Below are 19681 nucleotides of genomic sequence, written 5' to 3' on the forward strand. Positions count from 1 at the left end.
TTATCCTCCAGGGGCAGCATGGAGCCTTCTGTTCTTTCTGATGAGTCAGCGCGAGCAACCCCGTGTGGGAAGCTGAGGGAAAGAGTCAGGGTGACGGCAGGAGTCCCTTTTCACAGGCCAGAGCTTTGGTCCCACCGAGGGTTCTGCACAGGGGTCCAGCCACCTCCCAGCCCCCGGGAAGAGGGTTGGCGATGGGCCTATGGCCTGGCCGGGACCTTCTCGGGGGCTTCCGTGGGGCCTGGCACCTGGGACATTCTGTTTCTGTCTGGGAGAGGCTGGGGCTCAGTGGGTGTGCAGGAGGCAGCCCAGCTACACCAGGAGATCCAGAGCTCCTCGGCGCCTACCCAAGTCACGCAGCACACGCAGCCCGGGTGCCGCAAGTGATTCATCATCTCCCCAGCCGCCCAGCCGGCTGTGGGAGGGGCGCTGGGAGGGCGCCTGAGCTGGGCTCCCTGACCTCTCCTGCCTCCACATGGGCAGCGCCAGGCCAGGCCAGGCGGGGCTGGGCTGGGAGTCACCTGTCCATTTCTTCAGAACTCCAGAGACCCGTGTGGTGACCTCTCAGCCTCTCCCAGGCAGCCTGCAGTTCAGCTCTGGCAGAGAGAGGCACTCGGTGCCCTGGCCTCAGGGCTCTGGGCCAGGGCGCATGTAGTTGTAGCTACTGGTACATCTCAGCTCTAAGGCCCTAAGCAATGGCTTTCAAATCTTGGTACTGTGGCCAGCAATATTTACAAGGAGATCCAGAAGTCGGTTTGGATCCATTGTCCCTAAAAGCAGTCGTTTCATAAAACAATGTTCTTAGTAAGTGCAGTACACACTGATATTTTTTATTCTATTTATTTAAAAAAAAAAAACAAAAACAAAAACAAATACTGGCTGTGATTCACTAAGTTGATTTTACAGCTTACCGCTAGATTGCTTCTGGTGTTTGGGAAACACTACTCAGATTCCAAATCTCCAGAAGTTCTGGCCTCCTGAGAGCCCAGTGTGCCTGTGAGCAGCATGGCTGGACTCCCTGGAAAGCAGTGCAGGGCCCAGAGGTGGCCCTGGCTGCCAGCCGGCCAGAGAGACAGCCCTGATCCCCTGGGGACTGGAGCCTGTCCTCGCCCCCACCCACGAAGGCTGAAAGCTCTAAGATGATGAACAGGCCGAAGAGAGAGTGTTGCGGGTGTAAAGGGGACAGGCCCCACAGGAGTCTGGCCACCCCAGTGACATGTGTCATTGTCCCTTTCCCCTGCGTCCTGCCCCTGTCACCCTGAGCAAACAGCTTCCACCAGCCCATCCTGTTTAGCAAACAGCTGGCCCTGCAGGGCGGGCTAGCTGCGTCAGGGCCCCATCAGACGGGAGCTTGTGCCCAGCTGGAAGAGAACAGAGGTGAGGGAGGGAGAGGATAGCTGGAAGCAGGTTCTGGCTTGTGCTTGGGGACCTAGAGGCCGGAACCTGGGGTCAGGGAGGCTTTGCTATGAGTCACAGGAGTGCCCCTCAGTGGGTAATGGAACAGTGCAGCCGAGGGCCTGGCTGGGATCAAGATTACAGGAAACAGCAGCCTTGCGTGGGCGCAGACAGAAGTCTTCCTTTTGCAAGATTCTGAGGAGATAATTGACACGAGTTCAAATCTTGGCTCCCCTGCTTACTGCTTACTGTGACTCGGAAAGTTGCTTAACAGTGCCCTAGGCGCCAGCCTCAGTTTCCTTGTCTGAAAAATGGGATGATAATATCTCCTTAATAGATCGTTGCCACGTGTGAAATGAGGTCTTACATGTAAGAGTGCCAAGGCATTGTGGTGTTCACCAGAGTTCCAGGAATCTTAGTGGTCTTCCTTCCGGTTGCCCATGGGCTCGTGGTAGCCCCTCCGTGATGCCGCATTTGAGGCAGTCCATCTGTCAGCAGCTGTGGAGTGAGTGTTTTCTGTGGATACAGCCCCATGCTCACCATTGCAGAGAGGCCAGACCTGTAAGTCACAGCCAGAAAGATAAGCGAGGCCGGCCAGACGGGAGAGCGCCCAGCTAGTTGCCAGGCAGGGAGCGATGTGTCGGGGTGAATGCAGGGGGAGTTTGGGCTCACTGAACTCTCCCTCCCACATCAGAGAGGCCTTCGTGTGGGAGGAGGAGCACCCAGAGGAGGGGGACTTCCGCAGGGTGTGAAGGACAGATCAGGTTTGGCTGGGAGGGAGAGGAGCGTGGGCAGGGAGGATGTGAGGGCAGAGGATGTGGGCAGAGCCATTTGGTGAGCTGAGAAGGCTGATCTGGCTGGAGCAGAGGCTCCTGTGGGGGCTGAGACAGGGCCCCGGGAGGAGGGAGCCCAGGGGTGGCCCGTCTTGGAATTCAAGGCTGAGAGTAGCTATGGTTGCAGTCTGGGCTGTATTTTGTGTGTCTCGTTAAATGGTGAGATGTCAGGGAGCGGGGGGGGGACAGGGCTCAGAAAGATGTCTCCAGCCTCTCTGGAAAAGGAGATGGGTTCACTCTCGGCAGTCACTCATGGTCTCCCAGGCATCTCCTCCACGGACAGTCCGCAGAGTAGGAACCGTTAAGCTTGTGCATATCTTACAGGCTCACTGTAAGATATTTGGAGGTCATTTTCCTTAAAACTTGTTTCAAAGGCTTGGACTCAGTGCCACTGATGGTTGCCCCTGGCGAGTGTATTTCCTGCTTGGCCTTATTTGCCCCCTGGGAAGGCAGCTGTTCCTGGATAGGTTGGCAAAGACCTGCCCCAGGCCAGCCGGTCACCCGCTTTTGGGGAGATCCCCATGGTTGGGGAAGGCAGAAACTCCTGGGCAAAGTGTTGAGAGGAAAGGGACTGAGTGCTGACTGCTCCTGGAGGAAAGAAAACTCACTGCTGGCATCTTAATGGCCTGTTTCCAAGGAAGGTGGTGGTTTCCCTCAGGTATGGCACACGCCTCCAACAGCTGACTTAATAAGGATGCGTATTAATAAGAGGACAAAAATGTGCCCTGACTCGATCTTAATGTGATTTTTACATGAGCTTCCAAGCTGATCAAAGGGCAGAGGTTCTCTCTTCAACTGAGCAAATGTCCTTTGCGTGTTTCCATGTCCGTGACACTGTGCCAGGCACTGTGGGGCTTGCAGAGGTGAAGAAGCTGTCATCCTACCCTCCCAGTTGGGAGGCGGAGGGGTGGAAAGTTCAGGTCCAAGTTCATCATAGCTGAAGGGTAAGAAATGGGGGGCAGTGGGAGGTAAGTGTGGGTGGGGGCAGATCCTGGAAGGCCTCGAATGCTGTGAGTTAGGACTTTATTCCTTGGCAGTAGGGCGTGATGGAAGGGCTTTTTAGGAGGAGTGACATGATCAGACCAGAATTGTCCTTTAGAAATCCATGCGAAGTGGCAGTGAGGGTGATGGCTGGAGAGTGAAAAGATGGAGCACATTACTGTTTCTAGGGCATGAGTCGGGGGTACAGGTAGAGACAGTTGTAGTGGTCCCTGAAGTAGGTTGTAGGCCCTACTTTAAACAAGGCATCTGGTCTCGAGGACTGCAGAAGAAGTATCACAAAGGTCAGGTTCACAGAACACAGGCCTTGGGGGAGAGGGAGGTCCTGGGCTGGGTGGCAGGAGGAGCTGGGTGAGATGAGGAACCTGGGCGGAGAAACAGGTTGGGGGAGGGGTGACTCAGTCTCCAGGAGTGTGTGTGTATTGAGGGACAGGTGCCGTGACTTCTGGAAGAAAGAGAAGTTAAGACAGGTGAGGCTCTGAGACAGAGTTCAGGCCACAAAGCGTTTGGACAAAGTAGATGACATCAGCCAGGGAAACAGATAATGGGTTTGTCTGTCCGTTCACCTGTTTATTCACTCATTCATTCAAAAGCAGAGATTGAGCCCCCTGTTTGTGACAGTGGCTCCCTGGGCTTTTTAAACAGAAACGATCTGATGTGTGGTGGGAGGAGAAACTGGGGCAGGAGATGGCAAGGGCCATAGGCACAGGGGAGGAGCCCAGGACGAGGCTGAGACGAGGGCAAGGGGAAGGCCATGAAGATGACCACGAAGGCCTGGGTGGTGTCAGGCAAACCAAGGGAGGGCGACGACATGAGGTGGAAAAGGAGAGTGTCGGGAAGATGTGGCCCAAAAAACCCTTGCTGAGGGGAGGAGAAGCAGGCGGTGGTAGCGTCAGATACTGCGGAGAGAGTAGGGAGGGCTGGAAGGTCACTGGATGGCCGAAGAGGTCAGCCGAGCTTGCCTGGAGCCCTCAGCTGAGTCGTGGGGGCCCAAGCCACGGCCAGCTTCCTGGGAAGGCAGAGCACACTGTTTTGAGAAATGTGGCAGTGCAAGAAAATGGGACATGCCACAACTGGAGAAGCCTCTATTCCCATCCTTCATCCCTTCTGTTTTTTTTAAACTTAAAAAAAAATAGATTTGAGTCTATTTGTAGGCTTAGGCAAGGAGCTGGTAGACTAGGGGAAAAGTGAGAGAGAGAATGATCAATAGGAAAAAGTTCCTGTAGAGTGTGAGGTGCGGGAAATAGTACTCCGGTGGTGACATTGTTCTGGAAGGTGGCTGGGACAGAAGGGACGGCTGTGTGAGGGGAGCTCTTGGAGTTCCTGCATACCCCTAACTCAGGCCCCTATCTGACTTCCCACTGCCTATGGCTGCGGCCTTCAGAAGGCTCAGCTTGGGTCTGGGGGCTCCCGTTTGATGGAGGTCATGCCCCCTTTCCATAAGGCCCCTGCTCAGATCTTGGAGAACTGATGGTTGAAGAAGAGTCACACACTACTCTTCAGTAATGGACAGTAGCAACTACTCTTCAGTAATGGATGGTAGCAACTATCGCCATGGAAAAGCCACGTGGCTTAAGACGTCATGGCGTCAGTCATGTTTTTATGCCTATGGAAGCAAGTTGAAGTCTGTCCTGTCTGTACAAGGACCACATCACTCTGAGTAACTGCAGCTGTAGAGGCCAACCTCTGGGATATAATTTGTGAGCAAACCAAACCCCCAGTAGGTGGGTCTTTTATTTTGTTTCTGAGTAACAAAATCAGCCTATAACATGCCCTCTCTACTTGATCTCCTGTCATAAGCCTGGAAGAGTGTGCTCGTTTTTACAAGTGTAATGATGGCATATAATTTTCCCAATTCAAAGTATATTCAGTATCTACAAAGAACACTATTAGGAATACAAGTGGCACGTGCCAGTGAATGGTTTTCACCCAGAATAGAAGTTTGTATTAATGCTGTAAGTAGAGGATAAAAGGGTGCAGGTCCAGGGTCCAGGTGAGGTCAGCAGGAGCAGGTTGCAGGTGGGGAGAGGTGCGTGACTTCTCCACATCTTTGCTGTTCATGGAGGAGAGGCGGGCAGGTGGCCTCCACATTTTAGTTTTCTACCTACAAATGGCTAGAACAGACAGGTCCAGCTGATCGGTGTTTCCTAGTATTTAAAAGGAACAAGGAATGGGGATGATGATGTTAACACATGTTGATTTCTTGCTGTCTGTACCAGGTACCATGCTAAGCACTTTAGTTGCCCTTGAATTGTCACAGTTCTCCAAGGTCGACAAGTGTCATCCTCATCTTAAAGATGAGAAGGTTCAGAGAGGTGAACAGATTGCCCAGGGTCACACAGCAAAAGCGTAGCAGAACCAGGCTTTGAACCCAGGCTGGGTAGACCTGAGGGCCTGCTCTCAGCCACCAGCTTGGATAAGACCCAACGGCCGTGCTGTTGGAGACGGGCCCAAGATGGCTACAGGTAGCCCTGAGGTTAGGAACCTCAGGAAGAGACCTCTCCCCAGCCCTGCAGGCTCTTCCTCAGGCAGTTAAGTAGCCACCTGTCAGGATGACCGAACTCCGTCCCCTCCTGAGCCCAGGCCGGGGCTCTGGCTGCTCTCTAACACTGAGACGGGAGCCCAGGTTCTCAGGGGCCCTCCTCTGTCTTCTCTCCCAAGGGGGTGACAGGCTGGCCCTGGATGTCATGTGAATGGGGAGAGAGTTAGCCTGGCCCATGTGTAACAAGGCTTGTTTCCTCAGGGGCTCAAGCCTACCCTTCAGCAGGCCCGAACTGGAGACACCTCCCTTCTGGAGTGTCTGCCAAGCCAGGCCGAGAGTCCTTGGGGGCCAGAGACGCCAGCCTCCCTGCCCCTCTTCCAAGATAAGGAGCCAGGACAGACGGCCTCTGAGGGCCGCTGACATTTTCCAGGGGGGTGTATGAAGTGACTTCACTTTATTTTTTCAGACGGGCCTGTATCGTTTAGTCACAGAGGAGCTCTTTTCTAGTCCTACATGCTGGGTCCCCGGGCTTTGTAGAAACAGGCCACTTCCAGTCAAGTGTCTGAGCCGCAGGTTCCCCAGGGGTGCCAGGGCCGTGGGGGCAGGGCTCGGGTGCAGGACACTGGAGAGAGGGACCCGGGTCCTCTCCAAGAGCAGATACCTCCTCCTCTCATTTTACAGACCAAGAAACTGAGGCTCACAAAAGTTAAGTCATTTCCCCATAGTCGCCCTGTTGAGTTACCAGCTGGGCCTCCACAGCCCAGCTGCTGTGGCGGTGGTACCCGGAGCTCCACTGACTCCTGCCTGTGTGTTTGCTTCCAGTTCTTTAAGGCCTTCTCCAAGACCGGCTCAGGAACCACGCTCTCAGGTGGGTGTCCCAGCTCCCGGGGTCCCGTTGGCGCTGTCTGCGTCTTCCTCTCCCTCCCTCCTTCACCTGGGCTTCTACTGCGGGGGGAGAGAGAGGCCAGCAAGGTCTGCAGGGGGAGAAGGGCCCCAGTGAAAGCCAGAGGGATGTCCTCCTGAACGTGTCCTCGCCAGCCAGCCTGGAAGATTCCTCTGGGAAAATGAGGCTGAAGAAGCCCTTCCCGGGAAGTGGGGTCAGGTGTTCCCAGAATAGCCCTTGTGTCGAAGTGGGATGGGCACCCAGAGGGGCAGCCAGACAGTGTGCGGAGGGCTCTTGGGGAGCTCTCTCCTGCCCTGAGGGATGGGTCCCTCTGCCATGCTTAGGGCCGGGGGGCGACCCCCACCTGCCTCACGTGGAGGAGGACTGACAGATGCTTTGTCTTGCTCAGAACTAGCTCGTGCACTGGGCCCTTTCTTCTGTGAGGGAAGCTGGGATCTGCACCCTTCTCCTCATCCCCCGCCCCCTTCCTCACTCCCCTCTCCCATCGTCATTTACAGTGGCCGGAGCTGATGTGCAGACGCTTCGGGAGAGGCTCATCGATGCCCTGGAGTCCCACAGTGACACGTGGCCCCCGGCCTGTCCCCCGCTGGAGCCTGCCAGGTAGCTAGGGCCGGGGGCAGGGTGGCAGGATGGCAGGCCTGGCAGTGAGAGGGCGGAGGGGACAGCAGGGCCCAGCAGCAGCTTGGGTCCTCCTATTGCCCATGCTGTGGACTCCTGTGCAGTGGGCTGGAGCCTGGAGCTGCTGTGAGCAGCTGGCGGAGGGCTTCCCATTGTTGGAGAAGCCCTGACTTCCTGGGGCTGAGGGGGGTGAGAGGGCCCACTCCACCAGCTGGGAAGGGAAGGATGGGCCAGGGTTCTCTGGGTCATACCTGCTCTGCTTCTCACAACCTGTGCTCAGGAACCTTTGAGGAATGTCACTCAGTCTGACACAGGGAGGGTCCCTGAGAAGGCGGGCGTGGGGAGGAAAAAGGGAATGGGACGGGGAACTGAGAGGCGCAAAGCCCTGTCAGATGAAAGTGCTCCTTTCCTGAGCCGTGGCTGTGCCTGGGGGAGGGGGAGCTGACTGTGCACCCCCACCCCCCATCCCACCACCCCACCCCCGTGCTGCAGAGCATCCGGTGGCTGGGATTCAGGCAGCCTCCCAGGATTGCCTCTGTTCTAGGAAATCAGGATAGCAGGGTGCAGTGTCTGGCCTTAACGCCTCCATGAGGGAGACAGAGAGATTGAAAACACGAGGTCCTGCCCTTTTGGATGAGAACTCCAGATAGGAGACAGCCCACCTGAGGGGCCAAGAAGGAACAGATGCAAGTACCAGCCCGGACTGCTGGAGGTGCCCAGCTGCGGGACACAGTGAAGGTTCCAGAGGCTGAGAGGGCCTCGGGAGGCAGACACTGAGCTTAGGGCCCCCTAAGTGTGTGTGCTGATGTCTCGAAAGCTGAGGCCCTGCTGAGAGATTGTGTTTCCAAGTGTCAGTGGCTGTTGAATCCAAGTCACAATGCTTCTTTTATCCTCTTTCCCAATTCTTCATCCTCCCAGAGACCCGGGACTGAATATCTAGTCTTGGTGCGGTTTGGGGGTTCCATAAGCAGGCCCCATCTCTGCAGGAAATACCTAAGCCAGCCTGTACCCTGCTCCTCACTTCTGTTGTTTCTCAATGACCATGTCTCTATGTCTGTCTTTCTCATACCCATACTTCCTTCATGGTGCCTTTCGGCCCAGAGGGATCTCAAGAGCAGTCAACTGGGTAAACCTGCCAGCCTCTCTCAAAGTGATCCTTCTAAAGAGCTTTAGGGAGGAGGCAGAGACGTGTGATGCCTCCTCCAGAAGTGAGAGGGAATGAATGGGGAGGGGGCAGGCTGTGTGGACAGCAGCCTGCAGGACCTGCTATTCTGCCAGCCTGGGGGACACCTGCTACCACCTCAGCGGCTGTCAGTATCCATCCACTGGGGTCACTCTGGCCCCCACCTCTCTGGCGTGTCATTTTTATCATCACTGGGCTGGAATCCATTGGCCCCAAGTTGCACCTTCAGTTTGAAGGTAACCAACTGTTGTGTCGTTGGATCCAGAGAAGGGAAACAGATCATCAGTTTGAAGATGAAAGTAGAGGCCATCGTGTCCTGTTACGTGTCTGATGAGTTTCTGCTTTTTTATTGAAATGAGGACACAGGTCATTTTTGTATTGTGTAATTGTTTTCTGTGGAAACTCCGCATTTTTAAAACAATTTATATCTTAATTCTTTGATTTTGGGGGGAATAATAAAATTTGACTTATTAATTTCCACCTTTGTCCTGGGACCCTAGTTTTCTTGTTTTAAAATGAGGAGGTTAAAAATCTTAAGATTAGATGGGTTCTAAGATCTCCTGCACCCAGGACTTTCTGATTTTTTAATTCCTCTTTTATGCCTGCTACAGGAGAGGAAAAAGCAAGTCTCCCAGTTGGTAGTGACTTGGCACAGACTAAGACTTGTGTCTGATAGCTAACAAACAGCAGTCTCTTAGGGGACCAATAAAAACTGCAGTTCTAAGTCTGGGCCGTACCCTAGGCCAGAGCATAGAAATAACTGGTCTCAAAGCTCACCTCCCCAGGTCTCCTCCCTAGACTACCCATACTCACTCCTGACTCTGAAAAAAACAACCCAAATAGCTTGGTGAAATGAACCAGACATTAGTTTAGGTTGAGGTAACAGAGAGAGAGTCTTTTGAGAATCAGTGTTTGGTTTACTCCTGCTGGGAGGCTGGCATGGAGACTTCGCGAAGCCTCGTGTGGAAACAGCAGATGTGTGGCTGTCCCCACGGTACTGTGTCTGCCAAGACAGCTGCCACCAGCAGCTTCACTGTATTCTCACCACAGAAAGAGTGACTGCCAGCGGTGTCTCTTGCAGGCTGGAGGAGATTACTGGATTCTTTGCAAGAAACGATGAAGAGTACCTGGCCCTGATCTTTGAAAAGGAAGGCTCCTACCTGGGTAGAGAGGTGAGCTGCCTGCAGGCTTCCTGCATCTCCTGAACAGACATTGGGAGAGAGAGAACCCAGTGAGTTCAAGAGCAGGGCTGAGCCTGTGCGCTTCTTAGCCCAGCACTGGCCTTCCCCCTGCTGGCAGAAGCGGGGAAGTGTAGGAGCTGGACCTTTCCGTTTAAAGCCTTTTTGTCTGCTTTATCTTCCTCTTGGAAACTGAGGGCTTCCCAGATGGCTCAGTGGTAAAGGATCCGCCTGCCAATGTTGGAGATTCAGGAGACTAGAGTTCGATCCCTGGGTCCAGAAGATCCCCTGGGGGAGAAAGTGGCAACCCACTCCAGTATTTTTGCCTGAGAAATCCTATGAACTGAGCAGCCTGGAGGGCTACAGTCCATGGATCGCAAGGAGCTGGACACGACTGAGTACGCACATATGCATGGAAAGTGAAAATGATAATATCTGCTGTTTATTAAGCATTGCTAGATTGCTGACACACATAGTTGCTAATTTTTCTAATTAACAAAGATGGTCAAATAACAGGCTGAAAATCACACGGCCAGTAAGTTGGTATAGCAGGACTTCAAACCAGGTCTGTCTGCCTCCAAAGCTTGTGTTGTTCCTATGCTACCCCACCCCCAAAGAAGTAGAGTAACAAATTGGGGGAAGGGAACCTCAGAGAGCATCTAGTCCCTCTTGAGGATATGGGGTCCCTTCCCAGGTGAAGCAGATAACAAAATCAGGCTGGTTGGAATCTCCTCTTCAACCAGTGGATCAGTGGTCCTAAACCTTTTTGGTACCAGGGACTAGTTTTGTGGAGAACAGTTTTTCCACGAGCTGAAGGGAGGGGATAGTTTCAGAATGATTCAAACACATTTCATTTATTGTGTATTTTATTTCTAATCTAATGCTACTGCTGATCTGATAGGAGGCACCAGTCTGCAGCCTGGAGGGTGGGGACCCCTGACTTATGTGATATGGCTGTGATCATGTTAGTCAACTTTTCTGATCTCATTTCCCTGTCTTTGAAGTGTGATAATTACCTTTTGTCAGAGGGTGGCTGGGAACAGCAGGTGAGACAGCATAGGGGAAGAACCCGGATGAGTAACTTGGCAAAGAGTATGCACTTTACAAAGATCCATCCCAGCCTGCTGTGTATAGCCTGCCGTCCTGTAGCTGCATCATGAACTTCTCAGGCCCCTGGGCTTCTTCCAGGTCCTGAGGTGGGACAGGCCAGTGCCCGGGAGATGTTCCAAGGCAGTGCTAGGAGATAAGGAGAGAGGGGATGAAATTAAACACCACTGTTGCTTCTGGGTGGTTCTCCTCCTGAAACTCACCAAGCGCAGTAGAACACTCTGAGCTTTCTCCAGACCTCTCAGCCTTGAGACCGGAAGCGTGGAGGTGAGAGGAGCAGGGAGCTTTGCTGAAGGATGCCTGGCCCTTCTGGGGTCCCCTTCCACACCTGGGGTCATGCCTGTAGAGATGATTGATGAATGCTCATTGGAATAGCTCTCCCCACTGTACTCCCTCCACCCCTCTAATAACCAGGGGCAGGGGACCCATGTTCATGCAGAGACGCTCAGGGATGGGTGGTTTGAGAGGCAGGAGGACACGCTGGCCAAGAGCCCTGGCTCTGGAGGCAGATTGACTTGGGATTTATAGCCTAGCTCAGGCACTTGTTAGCTGTGTGATCTGATCACGTGATTTCACTGCTGAGCTTTAGCTTTTACCTCTCCTGTACAACAGGAGTTTGAGTTTTTAAACAGATACTTCGGTACGTACTATTTTTAGTCATTATTAGAAGCATTCTTGTAAAATTAATCTATTCAGTCTTCTTAACAGCCCTTGGAGGAGGGTATTATTACAATTTTGCAAGTAAGGAAATAGAGTCTGGGAGAGATTTGGTCTGATTGGGCCAGGGTTTAAACCCAAGCAGCCATGGTATTCTGTGCTACCTGGCTTAGTCTCCTAGTAATTTTTCCTATTAAGTAGTGAATGTTATTTTTGAAGATTAAATGAAACAATCTGTTTATAAAACATAATACATACTCAATAAATACTACCTAATATTATATTTCTTAATGGTAGCGCTAAGTCAATTCAGTTGTGTCCAACTCTTTGTGACCCTATGGACCATAGGCTTCCCTACCCATGAGATTCTCCAGGCATGAATACTTGAGTGGGTTGCCATTTCCTCCTCCAGGAGATCTTCCCAACCCAGGGATCGAACCTGCATCTCTTATGTCTTCTGCGTTGGCAGACGGGTTCTTCTCCTGAACTCTTTCTAAAAATAAAATCATTGTGTCTAAGTTCTTTTCTGATTCGGGACATAGATAGAAGTCTCACAAATATAAAAATGAAACCACATTTTATTATGCCTTTTGCAATTCATTGGAAAGAAAGTTATATTAAATTGGGACTGTCCTCAAAGACTTGAGACGCGTGGCCTGCACGGTTCCGAGGAGGCAGCGTTTGCACGCCTTGTTGTGGGTTGGATGTGGTTGGTGGCTGTCACTCATGACGAAAGCCTCCGCTTGGAAAGGCTGAGAGTCTGGCTGGAGCACAGCTGTCACCCAGGTGCATGCCCAGTGGCCACCCTGCCCCTGTCTCTGCAGGTGACGCTGGACCTGTCACAGCACCAGGGCATAGCAGTGCGCAGGGTCCTGAACACGGAGCGTGACGTGGTGAACAAGTTTGGTGTCACCAACTTCCCGTCTTGCTACCTGCTGTCTCGGAACGGCTCCTTCTCCCGGGTCCCCGCGTGAGTGTCTCTCCACCCCTCTCCCCCATCCGTCCCTGTGTTTCTCCTTTCTTCCTGCCTGGAGAGGCCACCAGCCTTTCACAGGGGCTGATGAGTTCTTTGTCTTGCCAGTCTCCTGAGGAGTCCCTGGGCAAGCAGGGAGCACCCTCTGCAGGAGGAGCAGATACCTGCCTATGGCAGGGTCGGGGAGTGTACAGCCTGAAGTCAGGGCCCAGGACGCTGCACACATACCTCCGCCCCCCCCGCTCAGCAGTCCAGGCCCAGGTCCCTGGCACACTCAGCACCCAGCCAGCGCCAGTGCTTCTGCACCAACCCCACTGCAGCCCTGGCCCTATTCCCCACCCTCCTCTCTTCACAGACAGACTCCTTGGCAGGCTGCAGGCCTGGCAAGCACTCAGCTATGCCTGACCCTCCCTCCCTTTGGTTTTCTAATTGCAGAAAAGTTCATTAGGAGCCAGACAATAGCCAGTTCCAAAATGCCAAGAGAAAACAATCAGGCCAGCCGCAGCCCCTCTGTCAGGCTCCCGCTGCTGAATGACCCATTAAATGATGCCAGATGGTGCCTTGGTGCCCTCCCTGGGCAGATGATTGATGTCCGCTCGGCCCCGCAGGCAGGGGCCTGAGGCCCAGGGAGATTGAGGCCGGCCCGAGGCATCCAGTGAGCCGCTTTTCGGGGCCATTGTGCCATCCCGCTCCGGGGCCAGGCAGTGTGGCCCCTGGTACTCCCAGCCACCCAGCAGCACAGGGCCAGGGCTCGTCAGGAGCGCGGCCGGGGAGGAGGCAGGACGTGCCAGTCCTGGTGGGAGCAGAGGCATTGTTTCCGCTCTTGGAGTTGGTGAAGGGGAAAATGGTTTGTGACGATGCTGCTTCCGAGCCATCTGCTCACTGATCAACATCAGGCTGGGACAGTGGAGTGGAAAGCAATGTTTGTTGATGCCGGCTCCCCCGGGGTGTCCCATCACACCGCTGGGCGTCACGTCCTTCCCTCCAGTGGTCCTGACTAGGAGGCGTCGCCTGCCCCTGAGGACTCCTCTTTATGAGAAGAGACAGGGAAATCAAAAGGATTGGAAGAGACTTGAGAATTTTAGTGGTTTGGGGGATTGTGGCTGTGATTTTTTTTCAAAGTCAGGTATCAAACTTCCGTTGACTTCCTTGGGGCGTGATGTCGCCTCTGGTACCTTGGAGCCAGCTTGTGCACTTCCTTGAGGCCACACACGGCACTTTGTATCTTTGGTCTCTGGGGAGGATCATCAGACCCACCGTCCCAGTCTGCGGCCAGAAGTAGCACTCTCCCCAGAAGACCCACCTGCTCCCGAAAGTGCCCTGTCCCCTCCCCTGACTCCACCTCTCTGGGGCAGGTCGAGGAATTCACAGGCCCAGCCTCTTTCCCAGGTGGGATTTTGATTTCAGACTGGTGTTAAGCAAACTAGGCACAGCATGGCCAGTGAATAGAAAGGCTAACATGAGGCGGGGGTGCCTTGCTTTTGACCTCACTGAGAATAAGATCAAACCAAGTTCTACTATTTCTTGATAAACATTTTCGTCAGGGGAGCCATCGGCCTTCTCTCTTGTCATGAGTTAGCTCTGGGGTTTCACTCCTCCGAGCTCACTGCCTCTCCCCAGTGATTCCCTTCCCTCACAGGCTTACAGAATCCAGATCTTTCTATACCACATACCTGCGGAAGTTTTCCGGGACCACCAGGGGGGCTGTCCAGACCACAGCTGCGCCAGCCACCACCAGCGCCGTAGCTCCCACCGTGTGGAAGGTTGCAGATCGGTAAGGCCTCGCCTCATCCCTTCCCTTCCCCACCCTCTCCTCTGATCACAGCCTCCCTGGCCCACCCCTTCCTTCCACACGCTGTTCCTTGCCACAAGTCTGACTCTGGAGGGCTGGCCTTGGCCTTAGGGGGACCTGGGTTGCTGGCCACGCACTGGAGAGTCTTCCTGTTGGGGCAGCAGCATCTGATGACTGTGTTCTTCATGGTGAAATGCATCCTTTCTGATGCCCTCATTCCTTAAGCTTAACTATATTCAAGACCAAGTAGAATCAGCTTGGGAGGATGATCTGCAGCCTCCAAAACAACTTCCCACCCAAGCAATTGTTTCTCCAACACAGATTTTTGGGTACCTGCTATGTGCTAGACACCAGGAATACCAATTGTGCAGGGCAGATATGGTTCCTGCCCAGAGATTACAGTCCCTTCACAGCATCCCTTCTAGGAAGGCACCTGACCTCAATTGAATGCCTCTGGGGTCAAGAAGCTCACTACTTTTCTTCAGGGTCGTCAGTATCTTTGTGCACAGCTGTAAGCACGAGGAAACAGTTCTTCCCTCTCAGCCTCTTCAGCCCCGCCCTGGGAGTAGAATTTCTGCCTTGGGCAGGAAGACAGGGCCGTGGATTCTTGCTCTGGCCCCCAGGAGTGTACCACATGGAAATGGCTGAGCAGGAAGCTCAGAGCTGAGTCCAGAGGGTGGTCTCCAGCAGGCCGCTGTACAAGAGAACACGGAGTGGGGTCATCAGATTCCAGGAAGGATTTTGCATCCCAGCATGAGGGACTCTAAGGTGGAAAGTGCTAATGGAGAGGTTTTTAGTAAATCAAGTGAGAAGGAACGAGAAGGTGAGAGTGATCATTGTAATTATTCAAATTGTAATTCTTCTGATCATTCAGATTGCTGTGATGGCTGGCACTTCTAGCCATATGTGCTGGGCTCTGCTGGTACTTCTGTCCATTAGCCCCTTTAATCGGGGGCCACTCCTTGACGCAGAACTCAGGCACGGAGAAGGAAACCGAGACTCCAGGACACAGAAAGGGAGCAGAGAGAGGGGACTTGGGCAGGAGGGTAAAGCGCAGGTGGCCACAGTGCCCACCCGTCAGCTGACCTTGCTGACTCCCCACCACCTCCGGAGGCAGGTAGGGCAGAAATTCATTTTACCTGTGAGATCACTGCGGCCAGAGAGGTGGGCTGAGTTGCCCAAGCTCCCAGGGCTAGCCCACCACAGAACAAGACCAGAACCCAGGGGTCAGGAGGAGAAGGTAAAGCAGCAGCCCGTCCTTCGGGGCCCTGGGCTCAGATCCCATGAGAGCAGTGATGGGCATGAGGTGGAGCAGCCAGCGTGGAGCCTGCAACCCTTCTCCCAGGGCTGGGGTCAGCCCAAGAGGTGTAAGATGGATCCCTGCCTGATGCCCACGGTCTGGCAGCTGCAAGAGCAGCAATCAAAATAACTGGAAGCCCCACTTCCCCATTTCCAAAACCCCATTCTCGGCCTTGGCAGGCAGCCAAACCCATGGCCTTTCGGAGGGCCTGGCTTCCCCAGAGCCTTGTTGTGTGGGTGCCCTGGAGGCCTACTCGCCTGTCCCTCGGAGTCTTTGTTCAGATCAGAGCATGAAGCTCAACGTTCTGCTTGTGGTCTTTTGTGAGTGCTAGGGGAGGTGGGGCTGTGGACCTGCAAGGGGAAGACCCCACTCTATGCCAGGAGCTACCGAGGGTTTTGTGTTTGTGCTTTTGTTTAATCCTCTCAGCAACCTACCTGTGAGCACGTTGTTACTATCCCCATCTTACAGAAGAGGAGTTGAGGCTCAGAGATGTTAAGTAATCCATTCAGGGTCACGCAGCTAGTTACTGGCAGAGCCAAACGCGAGCATGTGGGACTCTGTGACCATCGGGAGTGCCTCCTCTTCCCTCCCTCTGGCCCTGGGTGCTCCTCCTCCACCCCTGCCCCACGGTTGTCACCCCTTTCTCTCCCTGGCTCCCTCTGTGTCCTCAGCTCCAAGATCTACACGGCTGACCTGGAATCAGCACTGCACTACATCCTCCGGATAGAAGTGGGCAAGTTCTCCGTCCTGGAGGGGCAGCGCCTGGTGGCCCTGAAAAAGTTCATGGCAGTGCTGGCCCAGGTGAGTGGGGCCCTGGGGCCTCTCATTCGGCAGCTCCACACGGGACCCATGTGCATCCCTGCAGGCCGGTGCTGTGCATCCCTGCAGGCCGGTGCTGTGCCTGCCTGGAGGAGTCAGCCCGGCCCCTTCCTCTGGAGCTCGTGGTTGGGTTCAGATCTTTGGACCCACCAGCCATCACAGTCCACCGTGGGCTGCTGCCCTGTGGCCCCCAGTCACGCGCCCCCCAGCCCCCCAGGACAACCTCCTTCCCCTGTGCAGGGAGGTAGGTGGGACATGGCACCAGATGCGCGGGGGATATTCCCATTTGCACACATCTGCCTGCCTGAGTCCTCCGCCTCAGGCCGAGCCTGGACTGTGGCCTCTCACTCCCTGTCGTGATCACTGGGAAAGGAGACGCTGTGGACCCCACAGTGAAGGCATGAGGGCTTCTCTGAGTCTCTTCTTTCCCCTCTCAGACTCAGAGTTGGAGGGAGCTCCCTGGCTTTAGCCACGCCTTCCTCACTCCTCTGTAGTTTCCTGCCAGCGTGGCTCCTCCGCGTTAGTAGCCATGTACGTGCAGCTCCTACTTACGGAGGACCTGATGTGTGTCAGGGATTTAATCCTCTCAGTCTCGCTTCAGGGTGGTGAGCACTACCCCACTTAGGAGGTGCAGGTTACCCAAGTGACCTGCCTTAGGCTTCCCGGGAGGAGGTGTCATGGCCAGGGTTTGAACTGAGGTTCCAGGTTCAGTCCCCTGGAGGAGGAAATGACAACCCACTCCAGTATTCTTGCCTGGAGAATCCCATGGACAGAGGAGCCTGGCAGGTTATAGTCTACAAGGTCACAAAGAATTGGACATGACTGAGCAACTAAGCAGAGCACAGCACAGCTAATCTAAGCTGGCTTCCCTGATGGCTCAGATGGTAAAGAATCTGCCTGCCAATGCAAGAGACCGGGGTTTGACTCCTGGGTTGGGAGGATCCCCTGGAGGAGGAAATGGAAACCCACTCAGTATTCTTGCCTGGAGAAATCCTATGGACAGAGGAGCCTGGTGGACTACAGTCCATGGTGTTGCAACACACACACACACACCCACACACCCACCCACCCTCTCCAGGTTTAGAGCTGGGCCCTTTCTCTGCCATACTTCACAGACACACACACACACACACACACACACACCCTCTCCAGGTTTAGAGCTGGGCCCTTTCTCTGCCATGCTACACACACACACCCACACACACACACACCCTCTCCAGGTTTAGAGCTGGGCCCTTTCTCTGCCATGCTACACACACACACACACACACACACACGCACACACACACACCCTCTCCAGGTTTAGAGCTGGGCCCTTTCTCTGCCATGCTACACACACACACACACACACACACATGCACACACGCACACACACACACACCCTCTCCAGGTTTAGAACACACACACCCCCTCTCCAGGTTTAGAACACACACACACACCCTCTCCAGGTTTAGAGCTGGGCCCTTTCTCTGCCATGCTACACACACACACACACACACACACACACACACACACACCCCCACACCCACCCACCCACCCACCCACCTACCCACCTACCCACCCTCTCCAGGTTTAGAGCTGGGCCCTTTCTCTGCCATACTTCACAGACACACACACACACACACACACCCACACACACACACACACCCTCTCCAGGTTTAGAGCTGGGCCCTATCTCTGCCATGCTACACACACACACACACACACACACACCCACCCACCCACCCACCCACCTACCCACCTACCCACCCTCTCCAGGTTTAGAGCTGGGCCCTTTCTCTGCCATACTTCACAGACACACACACACACACACACACACACACACACACCCTCTCCAGGTTTAGAGCTGGGCCCTTTCTCTGCGATGCTACACACACACACCCACATACACACACACACCCTCTCCAGGTTTAGAGCTGGGCCCTTTCTCTGCCATGCTACACACACACACACACACACACACACACACACACACACACACACACACACACACCCTCTCCAGGTTTAGAACATACACACACACCCTCTCCAGGTTTAGAACACACACACACCCTCTCCAGGTTTAGAACACACACACACACCCTCTCCAGGTTTAGAGTGGGGCCCTTTCTCTGCCACGCTATACACACACACCCACACACACACCCTCTCCAGGTTTAGAGCTGGGCCCTTTCTCTGCCATGCTCCTTCCTCGTCTCTGAAGATGAGATGCCGGCTGCCTCCTCTCTCTGCACCTGCTGCCTCCTCCCTCCCTGCATCCTTCTCTGTGGCTCCAGGCCCTCTGCCAGCACTGCCCTACTTAAATCCCAAGGCTCTGGCTGCCCAGGATGCTGAGTCAGATGCGGGCTCCATCCCCTTCAGAGGCTGATTGCTGACTCAGCCGCCCTCGCCCTGGGGGGCAGGTCTGAGCCCCTCCTTCTGGTGCAGATCTGGGGTGGCTGGGGCTCCCTCTGGGGGTGGTCTGTACCTCTCCCTCGGGAACTGCTGCCTGCCTAGCCCCTTGTCCTGCCTCACCAGTCCTGGCCTCCTGGTCTACTTGGCTTGGTGATGGGCAGGTGTGGTTACACCAAGGACCCTGGGAGGTGGTGAGTGCTCACCACCATGCTGTTCCAATCTCAGCTGAGACAGCCTTCGGCCCCTCTCAGTTGTCCCATGCAGACCAGGCCCCTGTTCTTCAGCCCCATCTGATAATAGAGCCTTTCCCCACCAGCCCTGTGAGCCGCTTGGTCCTCACGTGGCTGAGGCCCGGGGTGGCTGGCCCAGAGAATCAGGAGAGGGGAGAAATCCTGGAGTAGTTCTGTATCTTCCTGCTCAACACATGAGGAGGGGCAGCCAGGAAGCTGGGAGGGACCCCCTCACCCCACAGGCCAGTCCTCTCGGAAGGACTCCTCCCAGGGGGGCTGTCAACTGAGTGCTGCTTGCGTTTCTCAGCTGGACTCAGAGCTGCTTTTGGTTTGCGCCCCCCACCCCCATGTGAGGGAAAAGAACTCGACCCAGGAAAGTCCTGACCAGGCAGAGGCTTAAGTGCTGCTCATCGAGCTTCTGCCCTCAGCAGTGCTGGAACTGAGTTTGGGATGAAGTCCTCCCTGCTGGAAGACACGCCCCTCAGAGGGGAGAGGGCTGGCCCTGGGGCAGAGGCAGACTCGAGGTAGGAGCCGTGGGCCAGAGGGCACGGGCTTGGAGGCCTCTGTTTGAGCCGAGCAGCACAGCCCCTGAGACTGGCCCTACCCTTGTTGTGTAGTTGCTTCTTCCTGAGTAGCAGTAATAGGAGCAGCTACTCATTTGAAAAGACCCTGATGCTGGGAAAGATTGAAGGCAGGAGGAGAAGAGGGTGACAGAGGATGAGATGGTTGGATGGCATCACCAACTCAATGGAAATGAGTTTGAGTAGACTCTGGGAGTGATGGACAGGGATGCCTGGCGTGCTGTGGTCCATGGGGTCGC

The 19681-nt window shown here is 54.6% G+C and overlaps 1 protein-coding gene across 2 annotated transcripts in view; it reads left to right on the forward strand.

The window, feature by feature from the left end:
• The window catches only part of QSOX1 (quiescin sulfhydryl oxidase 1), a 41568-nt gene that overhangs the window by 11384 nt on the left and 10503 nt on the right, over positions 1 to 19681 (forward strand). For both annotated transcript variants that reach the window (XM_027975925.2, XM_027975927.2), the window contains exons 3-8: positions 6529 to 6574; positions 7108 to 7210; positions 9493 to 9583; positions 12178 to 12323; positions 13966 to 14100; positions 16090 to 16219. In XM_027975925.2, coding sequence (XP_027831726.2) covers positions 6529 to 6574; positions 7108 to 7210; positions 9493 to 9583; positions 12178 to 12323; positions 13966 to 14100; positions 16090 to 16219 — 651 coding nt within the window. The remainder of the gene's footprint in view (positions 1 to 6528; positions 6575 to 7107; positions 7211 to 9492; positions 9584 to 12177; positions 12324 to 13965; positions 14101 to 16089; positions 16220 to 19681) is intronic.

The sequence above is a fragment of the Ovis aries genome, chromosome 12 (assembly GCF_016772045.2).
Source record: "Ovis aries strain OAR_USU_Benz2616 breed Rambouillet chromosome 12, ARS-UI_Ramb_v3.0, whole genome shotgun sequence".
Taxonomy (NCBI): domain Eukaryota; kingdom Metazoa; phylum Chordata; class Mammalia; order Artiodactyla; family Bovidae; genus Ovis; species Ovis aries.